A 22,860-nucleotide genomic window follows, 5' to 3' on the forward strand; every position below is an offset into this window, starting at 1 on the left:
TAGTTTTTAGTCATTTATGTCTGGAGTAGGAAGGAGATAGGACAGAATAGGAAGGTGGGAAGCAGCTGAGGTCATGGTCTCTTTTCAGGGTCGTTGCCGGTTGTTGTTATTCTTTTGTCATTACTGCAAAAGCCACAGCCTCACAATTGATTGTTTCCCAGTACTGATTTGTATCTTAGGCTAGGACCCAAAGAAAATCTGACATGCCACATTAGTCAGTCACCAGAAAGGGAAAATGGTTCCAGGGAATGGACAAAGAAGAGAGGCTCAAACTTGAGCAGTTCCCACGGCCGCCAAATTGCCAAAAATTGCTGGTGGCTCTTTGTGTCCCCACCCAGCCTGATGCTTGCCATGATGAATGGGACATTTAATATTACGCCGCTTAAGGGTATTACTGGAATGTATCTTTTCTCCTCCGCATGCTAAAACAAACCTCCCCCTCAGACAGACAAGGCATGAAGTGAGTGATGTGAAGGAAAACCTGATTATACATACATCTATTTTGACTAAAAGGACTGTGTGTAATCTGTTTTTAATTAATGGTTTTTGAAAAACAACTACAAGAATCTGTTTTATTTTGCCGAATCTGAGTTGTATGTCACAGTCTCTTTGGTGTAGTTTGAAGCAGTTGTGTGTATATGTTTGATCACGATGACATCCAAAGGAGAGGAAACGAGCAGGAGGTGGAGATTGTGGCTCGGTGCCGCCCTGATGTACAGAGGCACAAAATTCTTATGAGCAAGTGTCATCTCTTCTAATCCAGACGATTAGTCACGCTTTCTCTTCTTTCAAGGTGTGAGGGCCATTTTCTCCCTCCAACCAGGGGCTAGGTAAAGTGATCTTAAAGTGAAAAGTATCAGTGTGAGTTTCATGGGATGTTGACACACCGGCACACAGTCTGTCCAACAGCAGGAACAGTAGCACACAGAGTTGTGAATTTATGTCCTGAAAGTGACCCTCATCATTGGCAAAGCTCCTAAATTCTTTTGGTGTGATGAGAAGAATGGGATAAATGTTACTATGGTACTGATCTAATGTTCTGAACTATTACCTTGGCCAAGGAGGTTATATGATCACTGACAATTGTGTGGTTGTTGTTTTGTCTGGTAACACAAGTCAAGTTTGGCAGCATGCACTGGTGTCGCACATCACCACAGCCACCGCCTTGAGTCCTGGAAGGCAGACAAGATGCCCACCCCCACCTCTCAAAAGCAGTCATCCATCTGCCACAGCCAGGTGAAACTTGGGCATCCCCTTGGTCTCCCCAAGTCAATGGGGTCCTCAACACTCCAACACCTATGTGTTGGATCATGCACAGTGAAATGCACCACGTGGCCAAAATTTCGAAGCAGACGCTCTGTCACAATGCAAGTAATAGTTCTTATCTTCTTTCTGAAATAACTGCTTGTTTGATACAAAATCATTCCTGTGGTACCCATAATCTGTCAAAGAAAGCAAGTACAAAAGACATCCAGTTGTCAATTTACAACCCCAATTCCAATGAAGTTGGGCCGTTGTGTAAAATGTAAATAAAAACAATACAATGATTTGCAAATCCTCTTCAACCTGTATTCAATTGAATACACCACAAAGACAAGATATTTAATGTTCAAACTGATAAACTGTTTTTGTGCAAATATTTGCTCATTTTGAAATGGATGCTTGCAACACATTTCAAAAAAGCTGGGACAGTGGTATGTTTACCAGTGTTTGATTCACCTTGATCCACCGGAGTCATGTCTGTCCCCCAGTGGCTCTGGTTACTGGGGCAGTGAGTCCTCACTGACTCGTATAGAGCCCCCCCCCATACTTCCTAAGGATAGTTTCAGTGTGGCCTTTGAATTCATTTACTGTAGCACTGCTTACGGCCTCAGTGGAAAGACTCGTTAGCAGACTTTTAATGAGCCTTTCATTGGATTCAGGTGTGTTGGAGCAGGGAGACAACTAAGAGTGTCAGGAAGGTGGCTCTCGAGGATCGAACTTGGCCACCCCTGCTCTACAGTGAACACAGTTGCAAAATACTCATTAAGAAGTTCTGCTGCTTCCCATCGTCTATTATTACCTCACCATCATCCCTTTTGAGTGGTCTAATTTTGTCTTTCACCTTCATTCCTTTTTTCATATGTTTGTAGTACAATTTTGGGTCTTTTTTTTTTAATATTCCTTGCGATTCTTAATTCCAGATGTTTCTTTGCATTTCTAATTGTGTTGGTGCTTATGTTTAGTGCTTCTTTGTATTTCCTGTAGTCGTTGTAGTCTCCTGAGATTTTCCACTTTCTCCACCACCTAACCTTGTTCTTCCTGTGTTTGTTTATTTCTTTATTCCACCACAGTGGCTTATTGAATTGTTTCTTTCTTGTAGTTATGGGTACAAATTTCTCTTTTGCCTTATCAATTTCTCCTTTTAATATTTCCCACATTTCATTCAAGGATCTGCCATCAGATATGTTGTCCTAATTTGTGCTTTCAAATAATAACTTCATTTCTTCATAGTTACAATGATGGCAATCGTAGCTCACTTTCTTCCAGTCCTGTTCTTCAGTTTCACAGTTAATGTCAAATGTAACTATGTTGTGATCACTAGTACCGAATGGTTCTGTTACATCAGTGCAATCTACTAATGCCTCGTTAGTTGAAAGTACTAGATCCACAATGTTCCCTCCTCTAGTTGGTTTGTTCACATGCTGTACTAGAAAACATTCCTGTGTCAGTTCCATAAATGCTTGGTCTTCTGTGTGTGCATGCATTATCTCCCAGTTAATAGTTCTATGGTTGAAATCTCTGCATATAATCAAGTTTGTGCATTTGTTACATCACCTTTCCTTCTAACAACACTCTAAGTGTTTGGGAACTGAGGACACTAATTGTTGAAGCTTTGTAGGTGGAATTCTTTTCCATTCTTGCTTGATGTACGACTTCAGTTGTTCAACACTCTGGGGTCTCCGTTGTCGTATTTTGCGCTTCATAATGCGCCACACATTTTCAATGGGTGACAGGTCTGGACTGCAGGCAGGCCAGTCTAGTACCCGCAACGAAGCCATGCTATTGGAAAGGTGATGTAACACAGTGGTAAACATACCACTGTCCCAGCTTTTTTGAAATGTGTTGCAGGCATCTATTTGAAAATGAGCAAATATTTGCACAAAAACAATAAAGTTTATCAGTTTGAACATTAAATATCTTGTCTTTGTGGTGTATTCAATTGAACAGAGGTTGAAGATGATTTGCAAATCATTGTATTCTGTTTTTATTTACATTTTACACAACATCCCAACTTCATTGGAATTGGGGTTGTAGCTCATTGGTTAGCGTCCAAGTCTGTCAACCATACACTAAGACCATTAGCACAGGACCCTAAAGTCTTGGACCTTTGTTCTCCTGCAAAGATACCTGCATCACCAAAAGCCTCTGTCCAGCAACCTCATTATTCTATAAGACCTTCCAATGTCTCAAAGGCTGAGGACCCCGAGATGTAAATGTCACTGCCAAGACAAATGCAACACAATTACATCTGTGAACCTTCAGCCCAACATCAGGAAACAACAGAATGCTCAAGGTCATCAAGAGGACAAACCCAGTACATTCAGATATGCATTCTGTATCACTGTACAATGTGTGTAACCCTTCCCTCCCCCTGAAAATAGCATAAAGTGCCCTATACTTCATCTGTTCAGAGGAGCACCCTGCATCTTTTATGCATGTGACCCTTGACACAAGATGTGTGTGGTCTTCATTTGACCATCCCCAAAAGTGTCTGTGGAATGTGGGGCACTTTGGGGGGTGTTGGAGCAACATTTAGATTGGAGTTGGTACTGGCGAGTGTCCTAATTTCAGCAATTGCTCTGACATAAGTATGATCGGCAATTGAGTCAACTGCCGTGTTGTTTTGTTTTATTTTGTTACTATGGCCAAAGCAACTGGTCAACCCACTGAGTCCGGTCTGCTTGAGGTTTTGTCCGGTAATAAAATAAATAAATAAATAAATGCCTGAGGGCGTTTTTCTTAGCCACTGCTCGTGTGCCTGCTTGTGGGATGGCTTTGGTTTGCTCATTTGTGGCTCCTTGGGGCAACGTTTGTTGTGATTTGGTGCTGTATAAATGAATTGAATCTATGCACGCTTCTGTGGACGTATCTCAAGAAGCATTGGTCACGCTGGCTTAATTTTGGTGTTAAATTGTTTTAAAGATGCAAGTTTAAGTGGGCTCTGATGGAACACTTTGTTGCTAATTTGAAAACATTTACGCTTAATAACCATTTGTTCCAGTTGAATATGTTTTCCTAAAAACGAAGAGAAATTTATGTTTTTGACCACCTGGCCATGATGAAATGTTTAAACATATGCTGATGTAATGCAGCATGGTTTTATATGTTGGGAATATTCACGCTGATTAGCAGAGCATGCATAGCAATAATGGAATCAGTGAGTGAGTCAGTGGGTCCACAAAATATCCACCTCTAACTCTGTAAAATCTACACCATGTTCAGTTTTGAAATTGTGGATTCTAATAAGCGCCTGCTGCTGCAAGTCAGGAGGCAGATTGCTGTTGGGTCTGTGCTCTGTGCTTGTCATTGGTGGTTCTGTGGTAACACTGGATGTCTGCAGTCCTTCCGAAGGCTCTGCTATCAAAGTGTCGATCCTGGCTGGTGTTATTTGTCGCCAGGGCTTGAATCACTGAGGCATTGTAAAGGCAAGGTTTGACCCTTTGAGAGATTTGCTGATGTCTCCACAGGGTGCAAAGAAACTGTATGACTGCTGATGTCAGTGTTCCTCACTGATCAATCTCTGGTTTTAGATTGCACATTTAGAGATTGTTGAGCCAAGGTATCGGAAAGTGAACACATTTTACAGTGGTGTTGTTGAAATAGGACGGAGGATCTGGCCATCTCCAGTATGCATTAGTTCAGTTTTAGACCAGTTGATGCTAAGGTCAACCTTCTATATCAAACACAGTTAGGACAGCTGCAAGTTAGAGAACTGGGTGGTGTCATCAGCATATGGACACATTTGCAGGGACCTCAGTACGTGTAATGTCAAAGTGGAACCAAACTCAATATAGCTGGCACATTATTTTTTTGGCCAGGTTGCCAAACATTTAATATAATAATTTTCCAGAATTCTTTTTTGTATGACACCTGAAAAGATCCTTGTAATTTGATTGGTGGATTCTATGCCACATGGCATTCATTATTTGTCCAATTTCATGGCTGATGTCGCTTGCATGGATTCTTAGCACTATTCATGTATTTTTCTCCCATGTACACACACACTCATCTTCAACCGCTTATTCAAGATCAGATCACAAGGGCTAGAGCCTATCTCGGCAGTCATAGAGTGGGAGGCAGGCTACACCCTGAATAGGATGCCAGTCTGTCAAAGGGCCACATATGGACAAACAAAGACATTCACACCTGCACCCACACCTACGGAAAATTTAAACTTGCCAATCCACCTAACCTGCATGTCTTTGGATGTGGGAGGAAACAAGAGCACCTTGAGGGAACACATGCAAACACGGGGAGAACATGCAAACTCCACAGTGCTAACTAAACCACTAAGCTACCCTGCTGGCCAACAGCCATGCAATGGGACAAATAATAAATGTCACATGAAGTAGAATCTAGCAATCAAATGACGAAGATCTATGAGGGCTGTCAATAAAGTATAGGTCCTTTTTATTTTTTTCAAAAACTATATGGATTTCATTCATATGTTTTTATGTCAGACATGCTTGAACCCTCGTGCGCATGCGTGAGTTTTTCCACACCTGTCGGTGACGTCATTCGCCTGTGAGCACTCTTTGTGGGAGGAGTCGTCCAGCCCCTCGTCGGAATTCCTTTGTCTGAGAAGTTGCTGAGAGACTGGCGCTTTGTTTGATCAAAATTTTTTCTAAACCTGTGAGACACATCGAAGTGGACACGGTTCGAAAAATTAAGATGGTTTTCAGTGAAAATTTTAATGGCTGATGAGAGATTTTGAGGTGATACTGTCGCTTTAAGGACTTCCCACGGTGCGAGACGTTGTGCAGCTCTCTCAGGCGCCGTCGTCAGCCTGTTTCAAGCTGAAAACCTCCACATTTCAGGCTCTATTGATCCAGGACGTCGTGAGAGAACAGAGAAGTTTCAGAAGAAGTCGGTTTCAGCATTTTATCCGGATATTCCACTGTTAAAGGAGATTTTTTTAATGAAAGATGTGCGGACGGGTCCGCGCGTCGGGACGCAGCCGGCGCGGTGCGGCGGCACAGGAAAAACACCTCCGTGTTGATAACCATTTGTAAAATCCAGGCGGCTTTTGATGGCTTTCAGTGGAGTGAGTATATGAGAAATTGTTTAACAGCTGGACATGTTCCAACTTGTCCTTAAGGCTTCCAACAGAGGTGTTTTTCCTGTGGCGGAGCATCGCGGCGGCTGCGAGCCGACGCTGCAATCCGCCCGCACGTCTTTCATTAAAAAAAATCTCCTTTAACAGTGGAATATCTGGATAAAATGCTGAAACCGACTTCTTCTGAAACTTCTCTGTTCTCTCACGACGTCCTGGATCAATACAGCCTGAAATGTGGAGGTTTTCAGCTTGAAACAGGCTGACGACGGTGCCTGAGAGCGCTGCGCAACGTCTCGCACCGTGGGAAGTCCTTAAAGTGACAGTATCACCTCAAAATCTCTCATCAGCCGTTAAAATTTTCACTGACAACCATCTTAATTTTTCGAACCGTGTCCACTTCGATGTGTCTCACAGGTTTAGAAAAAATTTTGATCAAACAAAGCGCCAGTCTCTCAGCAACTTCTCAGACAAAGGAATTCCGACGAGGGGCTGGACGACTCCTCCCACAAGGAGTGCTCACAGGCGAATGACGTCACCGACAGGTGTGGAAAAACTCACGCATGCGCACGAGGGTTCAAGCATGTCTGACGTAAAAACATATGAATGAAATCCATATAGTTTTTGAAAAAAATAAAAAGGACCTATACTTTATTGACAGACCTCGTATTCACGTGTTACATAATAAGTTAAATCTTTCAACTTGTGCAAATATTGTTACCAGTGCACTTCATTATTTGAGTATTACCTGAAATAACAGTATTGGCACAGTGGGACATGTCTGGGCTTGCTCAGACAGGGACGTGTAAAGTAGGCTTTTTGGTGCATGTGATTTAGGAAGCTTTGTTGCCAATTTCAGGGACCTAGTGGCCACTAAGGCCCCTGTTGATTTCTTTTTTAGCCCCAAAATCAAGTCCATAAAATGTGTCCAAAATTCTTCCTCTGGAATAGTTTACAATGTAACTGGTTGTGCACCATACAAAACTTTTTAACACATTTCTAAATGTCATCAAATGGGGCATTTTTCTACATCTTCTTGAGTTTCTTACAAACTAACACACCAAATGTTTATGAAACCGTGTACCTCATACATATCTTTAGGGCCCTTTCACACATACCACAATTGAAGTCGATTTGTGCATGAAGGAGGAATTGCATGCTATTCCTGAAAAATCAGAGCTGCCTCCAATGCCTCGTACACCTGTCGCTACAATTTTTCGCGCACACCAGTGGCTGAAAGACTGTGAGAGCCCATTCAATCCCTCTCGCGGTAGGTGTCACCCAAATTCCAGGTGACACACATGAACATCCAACACCGCTAGCTGGATACTTGCAATTTGCAAATTTGTGCACACTGTATTTACAGCACAATATTGTCGGGATGCGGAACTGTAGATTTATGCGATGAGGCGTATAAAACAACTCAACAAAACTGCACATCTCGACAGAACACCGGACGGCCATGTCTGAGTGCACACAGCACGGCGAGCCACCTGTCAGCTGATTGCAGCACAGTGACAGCTGAGACCACCGCCAGGACAGGTATATAAATAATTAAGACAACACCTACATATGCAGTTACATAACAGAAAACTAAAAGGAATGACCACATAACAGAAACAGAGTGACACATTGGTCTGGGCGCTGAATGGACAGGGGGGCGTGGCAGCAGCTGCTGTTGAGGTCTCTGCTCCTGGATGTCTCAGCTGGGGAACATGTACCGTGTTTTGAAAGACATGAACTTCCAACTTTCCTCCGTGAAGCGCGTGTCTCTGCCTGCTGTCCTCATGTGGAAATACATAATACATCTTTTGCCTTTGCACCGGGCTGCAGCGGCTGCACACAGTGTACCTCGGCAGGCTGCGGGCGGGCCCGACACACATGTCCATACATCATGTAATTTCTCTCTTTTGAAAACATACATTTATCTCCTTGTTGATTTTAAGCATTTCATATTCACTTTTCATGTTATAAGACAGCGAATGTCGCGCAGTGGTAAAGTCTCTGTCTGTTAATCAGAGCTTTTGTAAGTTGCAGGTTCGAATCCCATGAGTGGTATTTAATTTTCTTATTTAACTGCAGGGTTCTGTACTGGGTCCCCATTTGTTTATTTTTTTTATATCAATCCATTGATTTTTACTATTTATTCACCAATATCTAATCTATCAGTGTCCAGTGATTATATTCGTTATTTATATAGCTGGCTGAACATAATAAGAGTGCACTGCTTCATCCATGTCATTTCATGACTGTACGTCTGTGACCATGGGTCATATACAGAGGAACAGATGGTTCATACTTGTATTGTCTGCTTCATAAGAGGGTTTCAATAAAATGCGGTGTTTTTATGGAGTGTGGTTTTATTTTTTTTTCTCCACAGCAGAGGCGCGATGTGGCAGAACACATTGCAGCATTTTTTTTTTCCCATAACAGAGGTGTGATGTGGTGCAACGGGTTACAGCTGCTCACACTGTATTCGGTTTCGTGCACGCTCGTGCGCATGTATGAAACCGTGGCCAGTGTGTCGTGCACACCTGTGCGTCGTGCATGCCTGTGTGACCGTGCGTCCCTCATTACAGCAGATGGAATGTTTCGTGGTTCCCCATTTCGTGTTTGGTTCATGGATTTTCTTCCGGTTTCTGCGTCTTTCGTGTTATGTATGAAGGGGCCCTTAATAATGTTATTAATCCAAAATACAAAATTTGAATGTTGTTCATCAATTGTCAACATCCATATATTTTGAAAAGTTTGATCAGTTCAGTTTCCCAAAACTCATTCAGTGTTCATTTCCCCCCGAAAAAGCAGTAAAAAAAAAAAAAAAGTACTGGAATATGTTTTATGTATTTAAAACCAAACCGGTCTGTCTGATCCAGCTTCTCCTCTTTTGATCCCTGGTTATATTTAATGAGCCACTATAACTCTCTGCTTAGCAGCAGAAAACATTTACTTCATAGTGTTCTGCTTCGGTGTTGTCCTTGCATAAATCTTCCTGTTGGCATGGTTTTTGTTTTCTTTTCCCTCTCATGCTGTAACTGTTTCTATTAAAGAAGTGTGCACATGGCCTTGTTGGTAAAAAATTAATTATCAAGGTTTGATAACTGATAAGTCTGCCTGAGCTCAGAGCCAGACATTAAACTTTCAGCTGTTCCACGTGGAGAGCGTTTTGTAGTGGAGAACAGCTGTTTGAAAATGAAGCAGATATTTTAGAGGGGGTGGGGAGCAGATTTAAAATTTTGAAATGGAAAGATATAAAAGAATTCACATCATTACCTTTGCACCTGTTAAAGCCGGTGTTTGTGTACACAAGCACATTTTCACATGTACCTGTCCTGTGAGCAATACCGGCATGTCAGATACATGTGGACTTCTTAGGGGAGCAGCATGATGTGCGTTTGCTCTGAGATCAGGAAAAAAAAAGAAAAGAAAAATTAACTTTCAGGTTCTCCAGCACTCTCTTGGCACCCATTTGTCTTCCCAGCTTTCCCTGTTTGTTCCTTTCTTAATGCACACTTGGACTTTTTTTTGCATTTATCATGTAGCGTCATCCTCGGTGTTGAGGAAGGGCTTTTCTCTGGGCGTTGCGTGCACACACACACACACACACACACACACACACACACACACACACACACACACACACACACACACACACACAGACTGCAGTACAGGCTTTATTTGCAGTGACGTGCGTGGTTACTCCTTCAGCTCTGAGCAGACTGTCATCACCAATGGAGATATTGACAAGGCAGAGCCTCAAATATGATTGACTGTCTTTTATTCTCTGTTTTGTTTTGTTCTCTCGTCTTATTCCCCCTTTGCTCCCTCCCCACTCAGAGGATCTGGATGACCTGCGGATGGAGGGTGTGATGGGTCTGGTTCCATCCGGCAGTAAGTTCAGCCAGGGACGCAGCTCCTATCAGCCCGAGCCACAGGCCAAAGTTACACTCAACATCTGCTCGAGGTGTGCTAGGTAAATCCTACCAGCTGCTCACTTCATATCACATCCATCCTTATCTGGTGCCTGAGTGACACACTGAAAGAGTGATTAAGGGTTAAAATGGCAGGAGTTCTGCCTGCAGTGAAATCGCTGCTGTTATTTTATATCCACTTCCAGCATAGTACCGTGACGTGAACACTATGGACATGATTTGCTGACATACTTATTGCTTAAGGGGAGGTGATGATCTAGTGGTTAAGCGTTGGGCTTAAGACCAGAGGATCCTCTGTTCAAATCCCAGCCTCACTGGAAAATCACTAAGGGCCCTTGGGCAAGGTCCTTAGTTGCTCCTGGTGTGTAGTGAGCACCTTTCAACGGGGTGAATGTGAGGCATTGATGTGTAAAGCGCTTTGAGCGTCTATATAAATGCAGTCCATTTGGCATAGTTCATTACAAATCCAAATCTTATAATTATGTGAACACACAGGCACAGTTGCGTACAATCGATCATGCTGCCATCATGTGCATTTTTAACACATCATCATGTAGTATATGGCCAGCTTACGTTTTCACACACAAACTCATCATTTCTCACCTGGGGAGAGGAGGAGTAGTAAGAGGAAAACAGAAGGCGGGAAGGAGAGGAACAGTAGTAGCCAGTAAACCAGTAGCGATCAGTATGCCTGGTATTTATATTTACAAAGTGTTTTTTTAACTTTCACTCTGTGTGCTTCTTACCTGGTGTGCTGCTACACAATGCTGCTGGAACCTCAATTTCCCTGAGGGAGTCTTCCCAAGAGATTAACAGAGTTCTATCTAATCTAATCTGATTTCTGTGACTCATTGTTGCCATGCCCTCTGGTTTGCAGTTACAGTCAAAAGACGGAAGTGATGTACATGTGTTTGGTCATTATTCCAAACCAAGAAATAGTGATCACATCGACATGGAATGCTTGTGCAACTGGCAAGAGTGGCTCCCTATCTGTACATAACTACACCGTCATGAGAATTTATGTGAATATGATGTAAACAAGTATTCAATGTCTACTCTACTCTGGGTGTTAATGTCTAAAATTGTGGAGGAATTAGCCAACCAGTGATACACAAACACAAGGAAACCAGTAAATTGTACACTAAACAAAACCTACTTTCTTGACACAAAAAGAAAATCATTTAAGTGTTTTCAATACACCCTGGCGGAGTCACTTCAAAAATCATCAGTGTCTGGTTTAGTTATGAGCTGGATTTTGGGGAATGGACAACGTCAAGGTTAGTAATTTGGGCTTGGGAACAGAAGGTTAAATGTTTAGTCCTCCAGTTAGACAGCAGTTGTTGTATCTATTTGAGTACTTTGCACGGTGGTACTTTGACATGTGTGAATGTGAGGCATCATTGTAAAGTGCTACTATATAAATACAGACCATTTACTTGGTGTCAAATGCGCGGTTAGTTAAAGGGACCCAGGTGAGTCGTACTATTTGCAGTTGAATGAATGCCAATGACAAACACTATGGCCATGTGGTGTATTTTCCTTGATTCTAATCCAGCATACAGATGCTTCACTGCTGAGGACCAACTAGTAAAGGACAAGGGGACATTTATATTTCACTTGGCTGCAGCAGCAGATGGATGGCCACTTTTAAAAGATGCCGGTGTACCCTTGTTGAGCCTAGGTGGTTGTCAGTCAGGACCATGAGTGGTTCTATAGGGTATTAACACATGGGAGCATGTGCTGGTCCACAGAACCTCCCTGTGTTCTGGATTGCAATCACCCAGGCAGACAACCAGTCCATACCCCTCAGAGCTGACCTGACCTGTCCAAATATATTACCATATATATTTTTTTACTGCATAGGAAGTTTTACAGAGTATACATTTTTGGCCAAATTCAGGACTCTTCCTTCTGTCCCACCCCCACTCCAGTCTCTTTGAATCTGTATCCAGATCACAGATAGCATACCATGGGATTCAGAACAAAGAAAACTGTGTTTTAAGTGCATTCCGGTGTTGCTTGTTTTTGGTCTTTTCCTTATCATGGGTTCTCTTTTGACACATTTCCTTTTCCCCTGATCTGCTGCATCAGGTTAGTGCTCAGATTTCTGAGTGCTGGCTGTCATACTGTAGGCAGGTGTGGGCAGGAGTCTTACATGATGCCAGTCAAAGATAAAGTCAATGAGACGCCGGGCCTACATCTGCCTGCACAGCTCTGATTGGCATTTGAAATGTGTTCCGTTCTCTTCTTTTGTTGATGTTGCTTATCAGTTTTGTTCTCCATACATGCTGCTGGATGGTCTCAGGTCTCACAGTCGGGTGAATGCTATCAGCAGAATTCGGTTGGAACATTATTTAAAGCAATATACCTTTCAATTTGTGGCTGGATTAGCAGGGAAGCAATGATGCATGTGCATGTGGAGTCATTTTTGGCTCATACGCCAGCTGTTTTTCATGGCTAAAATATCAAACATCTGTTCTCCTTCTTCTCCGTCTGTCTTTTTGTGATTCAGGCCAAATTCGTGTTTCGTCCTCTTTAACCTGACCGCCAAATGCTTCCCAAGTTTTATTGGGGAAGGAGCTGTGGTATTTCTTAGACACTAGTGGTGTATGGGCGGCAAACAGATCACTAAGCTGGAAAAAGTACTGCACGCATGGAGAGATGCAGGAATCAAGACCTGTGTGTGCAAACTAATATTTATGGTTGTGCACAAAAAACTTGGAGATGGAACAGAATATTGTAAAAAATGAGGTCAGGGTGAGGGATGGTGAGGGACCCTGAGACAGAGTTTATGCTCTGTGAATTAGCAATGATCGTGATGGGAGTCCCAGTAACACCAAAGCTTTTCCAGTGTGGGGCCAATTTTTTAAACTGCCAGGTCAAATGGTTAAAATGTGTGGCTCTGTTATGTTTCCCACCTGCTGATAATTCTGCTGTACAGATATGACAGTACTGAAGTCTTCAATGTGCATTTCTTAAGGAATGTAACGACAGCAAGTCAACGTTACAAATAATCACTGGATTCTGCAAGGTTGTAGGTCGGTTGAGTAGCTATTTGGTCCTTGCCCAGAGCTTGTTCAGTAACAATGAGGCACCAAATGCTCTTGGTTCATAATCTTTAGTGTTCTATGATGGGGCAGGGGTGTGGTGACACCTAGACTGTTGCAGAAATCATTCCTTGTTTTGCGGCACCACAACCAATTTTACTCCTGTGCTTCTTGGGCAATGTTGTTTCAGGAAGGTTATTCAGATCTGGCTTAATCTGTCGATTCTTTATTCAGGACAATAAATTGTCAAAACCTAATGAGTGTTGTGCCCGTGTCTGAGTTGAAATTTAAAAACTTAACGGCAAGATTAGTCTGATTGTGTAGGACTAACTATTTATCTAGTGATGCCATTGTTAGCAGTGTCAGCAACATTGTTAGCAGGCGCTGAACAACAGAGATAGAAAAACAGGACAAGGACATTGTCATTTGATGAACCAGTCAGTTATGGGTAGCTCAGGCAGCCATCTTGTTTAAGGAATTGAATAAAGTTACATCACGTAAACAAAGCAGTGCACTGCAATTACACTGCAGTTGTTTAGGGTGTGTGTGTGTGTGTGTGTGGTGGGCGGGGGTAGGGTTTGGGTTCTCATCTCCATGCACTGGACAGAGCAATATATCTGTTAGCATCTTAGCCAATCAGATAAAGATAAGCAAGCAATAAACCTGCTAGCGTGAAATACGAGGTATCTTATAAAACTAACCAGCAGTTTTATAAAAAAAAAAAACTATATGGATTTGATTGACATGCGATTACACCAATCATGCTTGAACCCTCGTGCGCATGCGTGAGTTTTTTCACGCGTGTCGGTGACGTCATTTCCCTGTGGGCAGGCCTTGAGTGAGATGTGGTCCCGCCCTCTCGGCTGAATTCCTTTGTTTCACACGCTGCTTGAGACGGCGTGCGTTACTTTATCAAACTTTTTTCTGGACCTGTGAGGAATATCCGAGTGGACACTATTCGAAAAATTCAGCTGGTTTTCGGTGAAAAGTTTAACGGCTGCTGAGAGATTATGGGGTGTTTCTGTCGCTGTAAGGACTTCCCATGGAGCGGGACGTACAGCAGCGCTTCCAGGCGCCGTCGTCGGCCTGTTTCAAGCTGAAATCAGCCAAATTTAAGGCTCTGTTGACCCAGGACGTTGTGAGAGAACAGAGAAGATTCAGAAGAGGCCGGCATGAGGAGTTTATGCAGACATTCCACTGTTTAAGGACATTTTGTAATGAAAGACGTGCGCGCAAATTCACCGAGTCGTTTCCGTGACGACTCGGTGAATCTGTGTGCGCTGCGACAGGAAAAACACCTCCGTGTTGAAAACCATTTGTAAAATTCAGGCGGCTTTTGATGGCTTTCAACAAGTGAGTAAGTGAGAAATTGTTTAACAGCTTGGGCATGTTCCAACTTGTCCGTTAAGGTTTCCAACGGAGGTGTTTTTCCTGTCACGACCCCCCGCGGTCGTGTCCGGCCAGTCATGCGACTCTGCCCGCACGTTCTTTCATTACAAAATGTCCGTTAACAATGGAATGTCCGAATAAACTCCTCATGCCGACTTCTTCTGAAAGTTCTCTGTTCTCTGACGACTTACTGGGTCAACAGAGCCTGAAATGTGGAAGTTTTCAACTTGAAACGGCGAGACGCTGCCGCCTCGAAGCGCAGATCTCCGTCAGGCGCCGTGGGCCGTCCTTACAGCGACACTACCAGACCAAAATCTCTCATCAGCCGTTAAAATTTTTACCGAAAACCAGCTGAATTTATCGAATGGTGTCCACTTAGTTGTGCCTTACAGCTTTGAAAAAATTTTGATCAAACAAAGCAGCAGTCTCTGAGCCATTCCTAAACAATGAAAAAATCAACGAGAGGGTGGGCGACTCCTCACTCAAAGACTGCCCACAGGCGAATGACGTAACCGACAGGCATGAAAAAACTCTTGCATGCCCACGAGGGTTCAAGCATGTCTGATGTAATCACACGTGATTCAAATTCATATGGTTGTTGAAAAAAATAATAAGGTCGGATACTTTTCTAATAGACCTCGTATATAAAAGTTTTTGCTGTTTTTGTAATTTTATTATATTCAACTCAGTATTTACGAGGGATGGAATGACTACTTAATAGTCGACTACAACCAGTGGTGGGCACAGATAACCAAAAAATGAACTTTGAAAGCAGATAATCAGATAACTGAAAAGTTATCTTTGATAACGATAAAACGATGAACCACCCAAAAATGTATCAGAAGTTACCGAAAGCCGATAACCGACAAATTCCACTATTGTCTCTGGGGCATTTGCAACTACTAACAAGCTGATTTTGAGTTTTAACATCACAGTCACTTCTAGTAGCATCAAAAGTGACAACAGACCCAAACAATGAGCCCACACTTCTATGTTTGAACATCCTGCCCCCTGCTGGAAGCTCTTGTTTACTACATGGCTTACAGCACAGAAGAAAGCTGAGAACAGCTACAAAGCCAGCTCTCTACCAATCACAACGCTCCGGTCAGGCGGAGGTCTTGGAAAATAAAGTCATGCTGTCTTATGGTTTGGTGTATAAATAAAATGAATACTGATAGAATAACTCCATTAATGTCAATTCTGTCATTTGTGCAAAGTTAACATATAACATATATCTTTTAATGTTGAATAATATACTAATTCTGAGGTTTTGTAACAAACACAGACAGATCGCAAAGGATTCTGGGTAAAAGTGCCTCTGCTAAACACTGATTGGTTCAGTCATTCATTATGTAAACCAACACGTTAATGTGACGTGTGTTGGTGTTTACAGATAAATGTGCTTTTGTAAAATATTCCATTTTTTATTTCTAAAAACAGGCATTTTTACAGAGCCCTGGAGGTGTCATCGCAAAATGTTTTGCATGTGGAGAGAATGTGCGCACATTTTATTCATGCCATGATCTGTGCACGTTTTATGTTGTTGTAAAACGTGCACTCAATATTGTCTTGACACATAAATGTTGGCTTTACACTGTGCGAGTTTTGGCCCTTTTTCAGATGATTTTTCATTTGTGTGAGAATTTTTTGGACCGAGTTTCAGGTTATCGCACGTCCTGCATTGTGTAGTGTACATGGAGTAACAAGCTGTGTTTAACATCTCACGACCACCTCCTGATCGCCAATCGTATGGTCAAATGAATATCAAACCTGTTTGATATTATTCTGGTCGGCCGTCGTGAGGGTATCCTGCTGCTGAAGAGCTACAAGCATCCAACCGCTCGCACTGTGCATGTGCAAACACTGCAGAGCTGTCTTGTAATTTTTTTTTTGTCATTTTGTTTTGTTTTTAAACTTTGATGTCTCCCATCGAAAGTTTTTGTAAATTAAGTTTGAAAAAACTTAACTTGTGATTAAAAATATCATACAGTGTCGGCTCAGCTTCAGGACGAATACTGCCATGAACACTACTGGCCAGTAGATGGCAGTAGAGGCCTTGAAAACTTACCAAAACAAAATTCCAGATAATCCGTGTCTGCTACATTTTAGATGCGTGGATTTTAACAAACGCATATACAGTAACATCTATAAACCCAGAGAATATATTCACGAGAGTTTTAGGCACTAGAGTTTAATGCTGTTGTCTGTGGAGCCTGAACAGAGTGTCTGAAATGCATTTGTCCTGTCATCAACGTACTGAGATTACCCTATCCTACCCATAATGCACTGCTGGGCACAGCATGTGCTCACTAAAACTTTAAAAATTAGCACATTACTTTAAAACTAAAACATATATCTGATATTTTCACTTTATAAAACTTCAGACATGACAGTAATTTTAAATAACTTGTCTGAAATTAGTTTGGTTAAAATTTGAACCATAGGTTAAAAATGTATGCCTCTGGATGACTTGGGTGACATTGCCAGCATATCAGTATGGTGTTAAAGGAAATGATTTTTTTTTTTTTTTTTTGGATGTATGAGCCCAGTTCTCCTTTGTCTACAGAGGATAAAGTGGTTTCTCATAGAAGCGGCTCTCTTCTGTTTGCAGAGGGTAGAGCTATACATCTGTTAGGAAACTTTTAACAGGTAGGTGCTCAACTGATTTTAAATTTTAAAAATGTTTGCCACTGTTCAGTTTTTTACTACGCTATCGGTCTAAAAGTTATCGGACAAAAATTTATTGGAAGATAATTGTCCGATAATGGTTTTTAAAGTTATCTAAAACGATAATCCGATAATGAAAACATTATCTTCGATATTTATCTGTTATCGGATTATCGGAACTGTGCCCACCACTGACTAAAACTAGCCAATATCCGACTAGTCGACTATTTTTTTATTAGTCGACTAGTCAAAAGCCATTTAACCCTTGAAAGAATAGACCTGTTGGAGCTGCCATCACTCCCTTCACTCAGTGAAGAAAGTGTGTGAACCTTGGCAGGTGAATTATTCAGCTCAAATGGGTAGTCTATGCCTAGAAACTGAATGCAGGTATTGTCTTCATGGTAATGCTGTTTTTTGTATTTGTGATTTTGTGCTTATATTTATTAAAATAATACAGGAGTTTTTGTCATGGAAAGAGGAGCAGAGGAATGCGCCTCAGAACCGTGAATGGCACGGGACCAAAGCACCTCCGTGTTGGTCTCACAGGACGGCTTTCAGATGGCTTTCAGACGGCTTTCGGTGGCTTTTCAGTTGTGTGACTATCCAAGAAATTGTGGATGAGCTGGACATGCCAGAACATGTCCTGTGAGGCTTCATCACAGCGTTGCACAGCCTTCACTTTGGAAATGATCTGGTCGTTTCAGCGCGTCGATCGTCGCTCGGAGCACGGCGCGCTCTCAGCCGCTGTGGGCGGTCTTTAAACCGGCTGTAACTGTCATCCCCATAAAATCGACCCTGAAAGCCATCTGAATTTTCCGAATGGTGTCCACCTGGCTGTCTCTCACAGTTTCTGGAAAAATTTGATGCAGCAAAGCTCCAAATCGTTCAGACATTTTACTTTCAATAAAAATCCGACAAGGGGGGTGGACCACTGCTCACTCAAAGCGTGCTCACAGGCGAATGACGCAACCGACAGGCGTGGAAAAACTCACGCATGCGCACGAAGGTTCAAGCTTGGCTGATGCAATCACATGTGATTCAAATCCATATGGTTTTTGCAAAAAATAAAAAGGTCGGATAGTTTTCTGACAGACCTCGTATAAGTCAGCTAACTGTAGGATGTGCATTCAATACTCGTATTGCACTTGGGTAGAACATATTGGTGAGTCTGGATGTGCGGGCCTTGATGGACGGTACCTCTTTCCTGAGGGCAGCAGTGAGAACAGGCTGTGCCCAGGGTGTGAACCATCGAAGCTGATGCTTCTGGCACAGACATCTGGTGTTATAGATGTCTGACAGAGAGGACAGCTGCGCTCCTATGATGTTCTGTGCTGACTTCCTGACTTTCTCCAGAGCCTTCTTGTCAGCCTGAGAGCAGCTCCTGTACCACACCAAAATGTTGTTGGTGAGGACGCTCTCTACAGAACACCTGTAGAAGGACAGCAGCAGTTCCTGGGACAGGTTGACCTTCCTCAGTGACCTTAAAAAGTACAGACGCCGCTGTGCCTTTTTCACAAGGGCATTGATGTTGGTGCCCCATGTAAGATCCTGAGAAATGTATGTTCCCAGGAACTTGAAGTCACTGACCCTCTCTACGGGTCTTAAATTAAATTGGCCACACTGGCTTGATGCGTTCACATGTTAAACAGCGTTACAACTTTGTGTTTTTAAAAGAGGTTTTTTCATCACTTATTTTACCACAGTGACTGTTCTGCTTTGACATCACCTCACATGGCATCAACAGTCCTTGGAGGACTACAAACAAATTCGGCAAGATGGCGCCTCCTAGCTTCTGTGAAGTCCCATCATTCTGAGGAGCTTAGGCTAATCAAACAGAGAGAAAATTAAGTGATACTGGGTCACATGGTTTCAGTAGAGCATCACTGGGACATGTGGGCACTGAATGTGTAAAAGATTAAAAAAAAATGCTATATTTTGTAAGTTACCACTTGAGTGCAGAGTTGTGAGAATGTTCTCTGTGTTTGTTTGTAATTCTTCACCAGTGGGTTGACCCATGATCAGCACAAAGTACGATTGCTGCTGATAAAAACCACATGTGATTATATAACAGCACACAAGGTTGACCACAACATTTGTTTGTTTGTCTGTTTCTGTCTCCGAGGTAATGACTTCTTCCTTTACATCACACTGATGACCCCTGTTTTCATTGTGAGTGCTTGTTTAAACAGCCACCTCCTGGGCCAGAACCAGCAAGGGTAGCCCAAAGCCTCACTCAATGCTAGCTGTGATACATGTGGGGGACTTTGGTATTCTTTCAGTTACAAGAGGTTATGAGGCTGTTTCTGAACCTTTGTGAAATATACAGAGGGAATATCTTTCATGAGTCTATCAAGTCAGGACATATTTAAAGGAGACCTGCATTGAAATAAATGTGGTCAGATTTCAGAAAAGAAATAGCTGATATGTATTTATAAGACCCTTGTGAATGCAGTAAAGTAAATCTGTAAGCCCAAATTTGTAATTCAGCGGAGAAATATTTGTTTAAAAATGACAAATTTGCAGCTAACATTTAGCCCTCTGTGAAAATAGTTTGTACATCCGGATCATTTCCATGACGTCGGTTACAAGACGACGCGTTCCCGCCTTCAGTCCGATCCCACATTGAAATTGATTTTATCTCTTAGTAATGTTACTGTTATACACATCCTGGTTTCAATATCCAAAAGTAAGCTGCAATGAATGTGAGATACAGCTCTGCTTGCTCAGATCAGGGGATCAGATCAGCGGCGGCATCGACAGCGGGCGACATTATTCCTCGACGCCTCACTCTCACTGCCCCCGATACGCTTACTGAGTGCATGCGCTCGTTAAATGCTCCGCGGCACTCACACCCCCGTGTCTGCTGTGCAGCCAGCACCACCTCTCTGTTTACTCAATGGCGTTGCAGCCAACTTGGCCGTGTTAATGCAGTGCGCGCGGTGACACCTGTTGCTCGCAAGGACAGACTTCTTGCTGCAAAATCCGCAGCGCTGCATGTCTCGGTAATCGGAGCCGCAGAGCTCTGTGGCTGCTGAGAGAGGTTTATATATTTTTAATGACTTGAATTCTTTGCGGGTCTCGCCTCCGTAGCCCGCGACGGTACACCGGAGGTGAAAGACAGTAGATTTTCAATGCGACACCACTCAATCAAACGGGCGTATGAAAAAGTCCACAAAAATAATTTTCAAGCACAAATAAAAGAAATGTGTACTCACCAAGCCTACCGCAAGACAATATGAAGTTTTAAAAAGTAGATCCTTCCGTATAAGACAAGAAAAAGGTGCAGATGCAAACTGACGTAAATCCACAAATTACAGTTGGCGCATGCAATGCATGCTGGGAGAGGGTCTTGTCCCTGACGTCTGGGCAGCATCCATGATGAGAGGGACAATTTGCGGAGGGCTAAATGTTAGCTGTAAATTTGTCATTTTCAAATGAAGATTTCTCTGTTGAATGAGAGATCTGGGCTTGCAGATTTACTTTACTACATTCAGAAGGATCTTATGTGTAAATATGTCATTTTTTGGTCCAAAGATCTGACTGCATTTATTTCAATGCAGGTCTACTTTAATCTAGCAGACAAAGTAGGGATCATCTGGCAAGTTGCACCTTCTTGGGCAGATTGACTTTTGTTAAGCATTCAAATTTAAGGAAATCAAAAACCTTTGGTAATCAATTTTTCCTGTCAAATCCATCAAGAGAGAATCTTCTTTGGCCAACATTTCCAAGTGTGTGCAAAGCAGCTGCCATTAAAACAAACAAACAAACAAAAACAAAAAAACAGTGCAGGTTGGGTTTGTAGCAGCCAATGAAACCACCTGTTGGCAAAATAAAGAGTTTTTTTTTTTTTAGATTTCTGCTGTTATTTGATGATTTGCCAAATCCTGGTTGTTAAAAAGAGAGATATACAGTGCCCTCCAGAAGTATTGGAAAACTTGGTATTTCACACATTTTTGTTTATGCCAGTGGTTTTCAAACTGTAAGTCATTCTTCAGAGGGAGCGCAAGGAATGGGTATCGAGAACTGATTCTTTTCGAGAATCGTTAAGAAATTATTCGATCCACCGACATCAATAGCCTTTTTGCTTAACGATTCCCTTATCAGTCCTTCAGAGCGGCCGTTGTTTTTGAGGGTGTTTGTCAGGAAAATGATCATTTCTTGATGTTGATTGAAGACCCTGTAGTGGGTCTGTAATCATCTGCTTCTGCGGCAGCTGTTCTTGAAGACTGAAGCAACAAAGCAGTGCTACAATCTACTGCTTCATTGGTTCTCTGCTTCGCACTAAGTCTGCTTCTTAACCCCTCTCAAAGTCATTTAAAGATGTCAATTGTGAGTTACTTTTGTGCTGATTAAAGTCACTAACTGGGACTCTTGTCTTGTTTCTGGCAAGAAACAAGAATCGACAAGAATCGTCCTCCGTTCCATTCGCACAGCTCCAAATGCTGTGCCACTCTCTGCCGAGTCAAGATCGAGTCGGACCGGAATTGATAACTTGAAAACGAATCACCGTTTTAAATCAAATGACACCTCTTTCCAAATGTAGCACAGACAACAAACTATGACAGACTAAAATGCTTCTTTCCTCCCAAAATGAGAAGTCCTGCATTCTTTATGAATTACATTGATGTTGACGTGCAGCCGGCTAAGCTCAGCTCAGACGTAAGGAGTGACATTCATGCCATTAATGTCTGAAAGGAAGTACTTTTGAGAAAAATTACAGATTTTATTTTTATTTATGTCCAGAGATCAAGGATCTTGTGACCAATTTCATATTTATTTACTTTAAGACTCAGTAAAGTAGTAGAGAAGAACTGGATGACTGCAAACTAAATAATAAGGTGATGAATGAAATGAGTGACCAAATAGTAAACAAAGCAATAAACAGAACCAAACAGACTAACGTGATAAAATATAAACTAATGAAAGGTAAAACCAGAGAATCAAAGAGGAAATAAGGTAATGAATGAAGACCTCACCCCTGAGCTGGGGCTGGGCATGACAGAAGCTGCTTTGACCTGAGTACCCCATTGTAAACAGGGGACAAAGCACAATACTGTGTACTTTTAGTACACACAAAATTCACAGGAAGTATTGATAAGGGAATCGATAATGAATCTGATCGATAAGCAGAATCCATAATGGCATCAATAGACAAAATCTTATCAATACCATCCCTGTAATTGAATTAATATTATTTATGTCAAAATGTGTTAGTTATGCCAAATACATTTAAAAACACACAGATATGTTTAAATGTTAAACCCCAGATGTTTAAAATATGACAAAAGGTAAAAATAGAAGACTAGAAAGTTCTTTAAAAATACCTGATTTATTGAATTGAATTGAATTGAATTTTTTAGGCACCAATGCTTACAAAAAAACACTCATTTACAGACCACAAAATCAATACAAAAACAAACAAACAAAAGTTACAGGAAAGAAAGAACATGAAAACAATGAGCATGGTGCCCAAAAGGATTAGGCAGTAGCAACGCTTATCAATGCCTACACC

General features: G+C 42.1%; 1 protein-coding gene across 1 annotated transcript in view; it reads left to right on the forward strand.

Annotated features, from left to right (window-relative positions):
- The window catches only part of c1h8orf34 (chromosome 1 C8orf34 homolog), a 295,839-nt gene that overhangs the window by 196,610 nt on the left and 76,369 nt on the right, over positions 1–22,860 (forward strand). Inside the window, exon 8 of the mRNA XM_034169848.1 lies at positions 10,151–10,286. Coding sequence (XP_034025739.1) covers positions 10,151–10,286 — 136 coding nt within the window. The remainder of the gene's footprint in view (positions 1–10,150; positions 10,287–22,860) is intronic.

This window comes from Thalassophryne amazonica, chromosome 1 (genome assembly GCF_902500255.1).
Source record: "Thalassophryne amazonica chromosome 1, fThaAma1.1, whole genome shotgun sequence".
Classification (NCBI taxonomy): domain Eukaryota; kingdom Metazoa; phylum Chordata; class Actinopteri; order Batrachoidiformes; family Batrachoididae; genus Thalassophryne; species Thalassophryne amazonica.